We start from the raw sequence: 8,423 nt of genomic DNA, 5'->3' as shown, positions 1-8,423 counted from the left end.
GGAGGGGTACTCCCGAAACAGCCGTTGTGCTTTCGGGAGCTCACGGCGGCCCTGAGGGAGGGCTCACCGGCCAGGCCCTGCGTGGAAGCGAGCGGGCGGAGCCGCTCGGTCTCTCTGAAGCGCTCTCCTTCAGGATGGGCTTGGAGACCCGAACAAACCTCGCTGTTCTCTTGCAGATAACTTGCGATGTCTGGGTTTGACAGCTTCAACACAGACTTCTTCCAGACGAGTTACAGTATTGATGACCAGACACAGTCCTATGATTACAGTGGAAGACCGTACAGCAAGTAACTTGTGCATGCCTTTTGGACTTGTGTAACGTGTGTCTTGTGTAAAGCCGTTCAGTCACGCTTCTTTAGCAACCAAGCCTGAGTTAAGATACTTCTGGGATAGTCTGTTTTTTCAGGAAAGGATTGGCATTTCAGCCAACTGTTGTTGACTATAATTGAATTCCTGTTGCTCTGTTTTATGAAAAGCATAACTTACATCCTATAAGTGGAGATATAAAGCAGTTGTATGTTGAATACTCCGCCTTCTACATTTTAAAGCAAAGATTAGAAAATTGAAAGAAAGGTTATATGAATAATCTTAATTATATGAATAATTTTCACGTCTTTGGGAAAAGAAATACCATGTTCTGTAAGTCCGTCTCCAATCATTCAGGGAGTAAAAATTAGCTACAGTGTCATGTAAATGAGCCTGCAATGTCAGTGGTGATTCCTAGGCTGTAGTAGGAAAGTGTGGTGGACGTTTCTAGGTCAGGGGAGCTCGTAGGAGTCCTTTGTGAGTATCCAATCTCAGGCTGAGGGTTTAGGTCGGTTACGTGACCTGTGTGATCCCTGCGATAGATGGAGCAGGTCAATGCCTGTTTGCGTCCTGAAAAGGATTATAGTGCTGTGATGAGGCTGAACTCTATTAACACAAAGAAAGAAAGGAGAATGAGTTCTGGGTTTTCCTTCTTTATATTCATATTTCCATAGTTAAATACTTTGGACACATTTACTGTAGTCAGACTTGGAAATGGTTAGTGGCAAGAATAATTTAGCAGTTTGTTTAGGAACAGAAGATAGCTTTGATTAGGCTTTTTTTTAAAGGTAGCATTGTATATTTTTATACGTATGAAATCTATAATAGAAAGTATTCCAAAGACAGTATAAATTGATTTCTTAGTAAATAATTGAGAATATGTGAAATAGAAACTGAAAATTGCCCTTTTTTTTTTCTGTGCATCCTTTTTTTTGTAGGTAGATGTCATAATGTGTTTGATGTCCATATCATAATTCCTCCTTATATGTCATCATGCTACCTGATACACATGGTGCCAAAGTGAAGGAGAAAACAGCTTTTTTTTTTTTTTAACTAAGCTCATTTTTTAAATATAGAGGGCAACAAAAGTGATAGTACGAGCAACATGGTTCTCTAATAGTGAGTTTGCAAATAAACATTCTAAATAGCAAATTAATGCTGACATCAAATGAGATGTCAGTAGCAATCAATGGACAATATTTGAATACATTTGAGATGTAAAATCTTCCTACTCTTTTACAGGTCTACAGCCTGTAGTAGTAATTCAGTCAGTGGATAACACTCATTTCTCCAGGCCTCTGACTTAAAACCAAAAAGCAATACTAGCATATATAGCAAAAATTATCTTGTTTAGCTTAACAGTATTGTCTATAAGGGTTTGAATTGATAGACATGGCTATATGCCTGAAAGGCCTGGATCTGAGTAGGGGATCATTTAATGTGACTTTTTAAAAAAGAAGAAAGGATTGTTTGCTGCAACTTATTTACTGAAAATAAACTTTGCTTTTGCTGGGAGGTGTTTAAAATAAAAGTCTGTATCTGTCCATAATGCAATGTGATTCTTTGTAGGCAGTATGGAGGCTATGAATACTCTCAGCAAAGTGGGTTTGTCCCTCCAGACATGATGCAGCAGCAGCAGCCGTACACAGGGCAGATTTACCAGCCGACACAGGCATACGCTCCAACTTCAGCACAGTCTTTCTATGGAAGTAATTTTGAGGATGAGCCTCCTCTATTAGAAGGTATAACTTACGCTTTATGGCCAAAATCCAAAACTCTTCCCAGTTCGGGGATAAGTTGAGTAGCAGGGTGTGTATTCTCTACTTCTGAAAGTGCACAGTTGATTTGAAAATCTCTCTTTTTTTTTTTTTTTTATTTAACTGTATTTTGGCATATGAAATGTATGTTCTTGTGTGAACTTCTGCAGTTTTAGCATTGTGCTTTATTACTTCATACCAGCTGTCCTGTGGAAGACATAATCAATTAAATGGATAACCTGACTTCATACAGCTCTTATGACAAAATACTTACTAGTTCTGTTGTTGCAAATAATAATTATAATTGCCCACTTTTTGTAAAATAAATCGATGCAGTTAGTTTCAGTTGATTCTTTGGTTAGAACTGAAATCTTTCATTGCTAAAAAGGAATGCTAAACACTGCAGAAATTCCTGTTTAGAATACAGCCTGTGCAGAATGCCAGAATAGATACGTAGTTAGTGTCAGGATTGACAGTTTCAATTTCCACCTTATATCTGTCATTGTTCGGCACCAAACAACTGAAGAAACCCTTATCGTTACTGGTTAGAGAGATGGGTATTCATATACCTTCTACCCTGCTGTGCTTTTTTTGTATTCTTCAAAAAATCATTTTGTTTACATAGATGCTTCCCAGGGCCCAAGGTGGGCAAATAGTAACTGCATTCATAACTAGGTTTTGACGCACAACTGTGGTCAAACTGTATGGATGGAGACTTGAAATCATATCTAGATGGAGGGAGCTGTGAATCTCCTTGTCATGAGACACTGAGTGTTAAAAGGGGTGGGTGGTTTTTTTAGTGGGCTCAGTGGCTGGTTTATGAAAGAGAAATCCGCTGAGGGTAATTAAGTACAGAGAAACTACTTTGAATTAGAAACCCTTGAGCCAGCAGTCACTGGAGACTTGGGGAATTGGCATGTTCTGTGCTTATACACTTTCGTAGATACCTGCTTTTGGCCACTTACAGGGACAGGGTACTGGGTTAAATGAACTTTTGGACTGGCCCAGAACACTGTGCTTAGGCTCTTGCCTGGTCCTTTAGAAACCACCTTGTCACTTCTGAGCATTTGAGACCTGGAATCTGTGGAGGCAGCACACTCAACAGCTTTAGGAAAAATGGAATGACTCAGTTCTCCAGTCCCCATAGGATGGTATCTGGAAGGGATTTAAAAGTAGAGAGGCAGGGAAAACTAAGAGTGAAGCAAATAGTGGTGACAGGAAGGGAAAAAATGAAATAAATATGCATAATTCTTTTCATGTAATTTGTAGAATTGGGGATCAATTTTGACCACATCTGGCAGAAGACACTAACAGTGCTACACCCATTAAAAGTAGCAGATGGCAGCATCATGAATGAGACTGATTTGGCTGGACCAATGGTCTTCTGTCTAGCTTTTGGAGCCACATTATTACTGGTAAGATATTGATTGCAAAATATTACTGTTTGTGCTTTAATATTCTTGGAAACACTGGGAAAAAAGCCAAGTTACCTATAGGTTTATTGGAAGTGACTTCTTGGCATGGAGGCCAAGAATTTGTAGCTATATGGAAGAGGAGCTGGGGCTTCACACACTGCTGATTGAAATTAATGAGTTCACTATCACTTTACTTCAGTGGAGTTTGAATCCAAGTCTTTGTGCTTGGTTTTTGCATGGCAATTATTTCAATGTAATTCATACTACTATTCATACTCTGCTTTTGAGGAAGATGGCTCACTTTTGTCACAGGACTGGGTGTGACCCATGTTCCCAGATTTTTACCTGTTTGGGATTTCTTTTTTTTTCCTAGATTGAGATGTTTTACTTTCAGAATCATATCTTGTCTTTTTGCCGTATATCTGTTATCTTCTGTCTTATCAGGAATCAGAACAATGAACACATTAAGTATTTGAATACTTACTTCATTTCTTCACTTAGGAATTTCTTTTATTTTTTAACTCTTACTGTGTTTAATATTTGAGTCTATTTCTCTGTTCTGTTTCATTGTATTTCTTTGCTCCATACTCTTTATTCGTTGTTCTTTGCTGATATTCAAGAGGTAAGGAAACTCAAAATTCATGTGTAAAAAGTGATTTCGTAAGTACTGATACATTAGGCGTGGCTTTCAGTATAAAGAGTCAGTCTGGTAAAACACTTCCAAAGTAAACCTGCTTTCAAGTTGTTTATACTTCTTAATAGGTCAGCAGCTTTTTGAAGCCTGGTGGTTTTTTCAGTTGAGCTTAATTGAAATAAGATTGTACTTTAATGACTCAAAAGTGTCAAATACGAAATGACAGATTAGCAGCAAACAGTATTACTTGACATTGAAAGCTTCAATATTTTTAATCAGTTTTTTTCTCTAAATGTCTTCCGGCACTGCATTTAATTTTTGCCTAAAATTTCACATTGCTATGACACTTAGAACACAGTGTTTTGGTACCAAGGGGACTTTAAGCCTACTTTTATAAGTAACCTTTGTTTATGGAAACTAGGCCAGTAGAATTAATGAACATGTTTATAATAGATACATTTGAACCTTCTTTTCCTAAGAAATTATTACTTTCTCCTGTGTGCTTTTTTTTTTTAATACATTGAGTGTAGTGAAAGAAAACAAGCTTAGCCTAGCGAAAAGGTTAAAGCAGATATGATGGTTTTTCTATAGTGCTTGAGGAAGAAGAGAGCTGGATTATAAATAAACTTAGTTTGGAAGTTAGTAGTGAGAGACAGACCTCGAAGCTACACACCATAGTAGCTTCAGTAACTGCATGGTCCTGTGTTCCTGCAGGGCTCGACACCATGCATTGTGCGCATTTTGATAGACGTTATAAGGGAAGTATCGATCTCATTGTTGGAAAAACAGACAATGACACAGGATACATACATTTTTTAGATAATGCACATATGCTTTCTGCATACTTGTTAGTAAGCAAAGTTCTGATTTTGACTTTTTAAAATCTACATGAGTTAATTCTGCTGTTCATACACAGTGCTTTACAGCTCAGCTTCAACTGTTTCTGGGAATTTTTTGTAATTTACGTTGTGCTATAACTTTATGGAGTCTGTCAGAAATTAAAGGACTTTAGCTCTGGATTTGTCAAGAAGTTCCCGAATTACAATTTTTTGCTCTTTATACACTAGTTCTGTAAAGATTATTATTGCGAATGATCAATCGGCATGAGAAGTTAGTTGATTAAACCCTAAAGAATTCATAGGCTTTTGCAGCCCAGATCAAAGAATAACAATTTGATCAAAATCTGTCCATCAAGATACGTAAAGTTAGGATAAATGTGCCTCTTGGGTGCCTAGAATATAGAGGTGTCCTGGAATTCAGGTTGAATTTGAATAAAGGAATTGGGGATGGGGGACAATGGGGAAAATGAAGATACTCTGTAAACATTCTTTCCTTTTCCCTTCGTTTGTGGGAGGCATTATTTGTTCTGGTAACTAACATGCATTACTCTGCTTGACTTTCAGGCTGGCAAAATTCAGTTTGGTTACGTGTATGGAATAAGTGCAATCGGATGTTTAGGGATGTTTTGTCTCCTGAACTTAATGAGCATGACGGGTGTCTCATTTGGCTGTGTTGCCAGTGTCCTTGGATACTGTCTTCTTCCTATGATCCTACTTTCCACTTTTGCAATTGTATTTTCGTTGCAGTAAGTACATAAATTTTATAATTTGGTAATAGATTACTCTCCTATGAGATGGTGAAGGAAGTTTTTTCAAAAGGAATTATCATACTGAGTGATGAAGCTGCGTATAATTTGAATATGACAGGAATTTGTAGTAAGTGTAAAAACATTAATATTGACAGTCTTCAGGTATTTACTGGATGAAAGATAGGTGAATGCTGGTTTTATCTATAAGTCAATTAACAGCTTTTAAATACATAGACTCAAATAACAATATCAACTTTGTTTTCAGTCAGCTTTGAATCTGACAAATCTCTGTACCTGTAAACTCTAAAAGTAATTACAATTTAAGATGCAAATTTGAATTTGACAAACAGAAGAAAATCAGTGTGATTCCTCAGCTGTATGAAATTAGGGACGGAAGAGAAAACTTGCTACAGTTACTTTACTCACAGCTTTTACGTTTCATATGCACAAAGTTAATTGTGGGGTTTTTTTTATGTTGTCATAATTGAATAGTGTTGTTCTGAAGTCTTTACTGGAACTATTTCATTTAACATCAAATATAAAAGCTAAAATTCATCTTAGAATCTGTAAAAGGTGTTAGAACGAGTCCAGTTACGACTCCTATAAGCATATATATAGAAGTCTTGTATGAATTCTCTTTTTATTTCTGTCTTTACAGGGGAATGATGGGGATTATTCTCACAGCTGGAATCATTGGCTGGTGCAGCTTTTCTGCTTCCAAAATCTTTATTTCTGCCTTAGCAATGGAAGGACAACAACTTCTAGTAGCATACCCCTGTGCTTTATTGTATGGAGTCTTTGCTCTCATTTCTGTGTTTTGAATAGACTGTCCAAACTGTTGGACTCCAGTGGGCCAAAATGAAAACATCACTTGGAACATTTAGTCGGACCAGAAACAGCTGCAAATAACTGTATAGTGTTGCTGTCACGAAACTTAGACCTGTTTTGAATCATCTGGAACAATGAAAACAAATGTCTCGTGTTCACTTTTTTAGGACTTTGGATACTGTTTTCAATTGACCTGAGGGTGTCTATAGCTTTAATAAGTGTTCATGCTTATCAAGTTAATGTAATTTCTTTCCCATTCCTGTATCTTTAGAAAAGTAACTTTTGGTTGTTTATTTGAGGGTTGAGGTTTTTGTTTGTTGGGGTTTTTTTAGGGGAGGGAGGGAGAAGGATTGCAGTTATAAATTGATAGATTTTTATCAGCAAAAGTTAAGAGAACTGCAGATGCTGTAGATTTAGGGTACTTTTTGAATAAATCTGCAGTAATAAAGAACCTATTTCCTGTCCCCTCTTACCAAAAGCAAAATGTACAAATGAACACAAGCGATTAGAGTATTTTGTGTATTTTAACAAATATACTCTTAAGCTCTTTAGTCTCATTTATGTGTTCATTTGATGTGATAGTATTTCAGGATTTAAGATACTTAAATTATGAATTAGAAAACAGATGCTTGAAAGTTAAAGGGATCTGTAATTCTGTCACACTTGAAATATGAATACATTTGGATCTCTAAGTAGCTATATGTTAACTTGGATTTCTGAAGATGACTTCAACTAGAGTTTCTTTTCCTAATGGTGCACATACTAGTAGATGAAGAGTAATCTCCTTTGCAGTACTTCCAAGAAAAAAACACCATTTTGGAAATGTTATGCTTGTCAGTATTGTAGTTACTGTAAAATAATTTAAGGTATATTGATTAAATTTTCCTTAAATTTTGAAAAAGGCATTTGATTTTTCTAATCTTTCTTTTTTAGCGGAGTTCAATTACTAAAATAGAAACTTCAATATTGAAGCAAAATCATATCTAAAACTGTATTCAGTTAGTGGATTTGATACTTGCTTCAGTTACAAATACTTAATCTTACATGAGAGGTATAATCTAGTTTGTGATGTTAGTCACTTACAAGAAGTCTTACAAGCGTAAGAAGTGGGAAACCAAAAATGATTGTTCTTCACATAAGCACTTCCTAATTCTTAAAATAAGCAAGAAAAGGATACCGATGTATTTTAAGTCATACTGGGGAGGGGAGGTTACATACGTAGATAGTAATTCCCCGCCTTGGAAATGAAAAAGCTCTAACAAAGTGCTATTTTATAACTACCATTTCTTCAGCAATTTTATCCAAGGGATTTCATTTCATTGAATTTACCACAGGTGTTAGTCTGATGTTCATCTGTCGTGTCCGTGCAGTGATATATTGATAGACTTCAGGAGCTGAATCACTGGTCAGATGTGTTACGTTAACACCTTCTGGTAAGACTTAATGTGCGAATGCATCTTCAAAGGAAAGCTTTCATCTTACTGATACGTGAAGGAATAATTTCAAAGGCTCAGCACACATTTTTGTTCTCCCTTCCCTTAGTTCTGCACGTTCTCCTAAAAATATCTTCCTAGTGCCACTAGAAGCTACTGACAAGGTCCTCCTTTGTTGGCCAGAGCCAGATTTTGCTTGTGTCACTGGGAGTTGTGGGAAGTGTCGTATGAGTGTAAAGCCTTTAAGAACCAAACACGGATGCACAAAACTGTTCTGACTTGCGTTACGTATTGTAACTGGCTTTTACAATGCATTTTAAAACTCACACACACATAAAAAACTTCAGTTTCCTTTCAGAAGCGAATTCACCAGCCCAGGTAATTTTCTACTTTGGTATGTTTTTACAAATTGTCATCCTAAATAAAAGTGGTGAGTTGATTTCATTTAGCAAAATGTTTTAC

General features: G+C 36.6%; 1 protein-coding gene across 1 annotated transcript; it reads left to right on the top strand.

Annotated features, from left to right (window-relative positions):
• The first annotated feature begins 186 nt into the window (after window positions 1-186).
• On the top strand, window positions 187-6,827 carry YIPF5 (Yip1 domain family, member 5). The gene is made up of 5 exons (XM_009576542.1): window positions 187-287; window positions 1,876-2,048; window positions 3,333-3,478; window positions 5,516-5,697; window positions 6,359-6,827. Exons 1-5 carry the CDS (start codon window positions 187-189, stop codon window positions 6,519-6,521), a joined length of 765 nt encoding a protein of 254 aa, XP_009574837.1. The 3' UTR covers window positions 6,522-6,827.
• Window positions 6,828-8,423: the final 1,596 nt, after the last annotated feature.

The sequence above is a fragment of the Fulmarus glacialis genome, unplaced genomic scaffold, assembly GCF_000690835.1.
Source record: "Fulmarus glacialis isolate BGI_N327 unplaced genomic scaffold, ASM69083v1 scaffold7454, whole genome shotgun sequence".
NCBI lineage: Eukaryota > Metazoa > Chordata > Aves > Procellariiformes > Procellariidae > Fulmarus > Fulmarus glacialis.
This window is presented reverse-complemented; position numbering and strand designations above follow the sequence as displayed.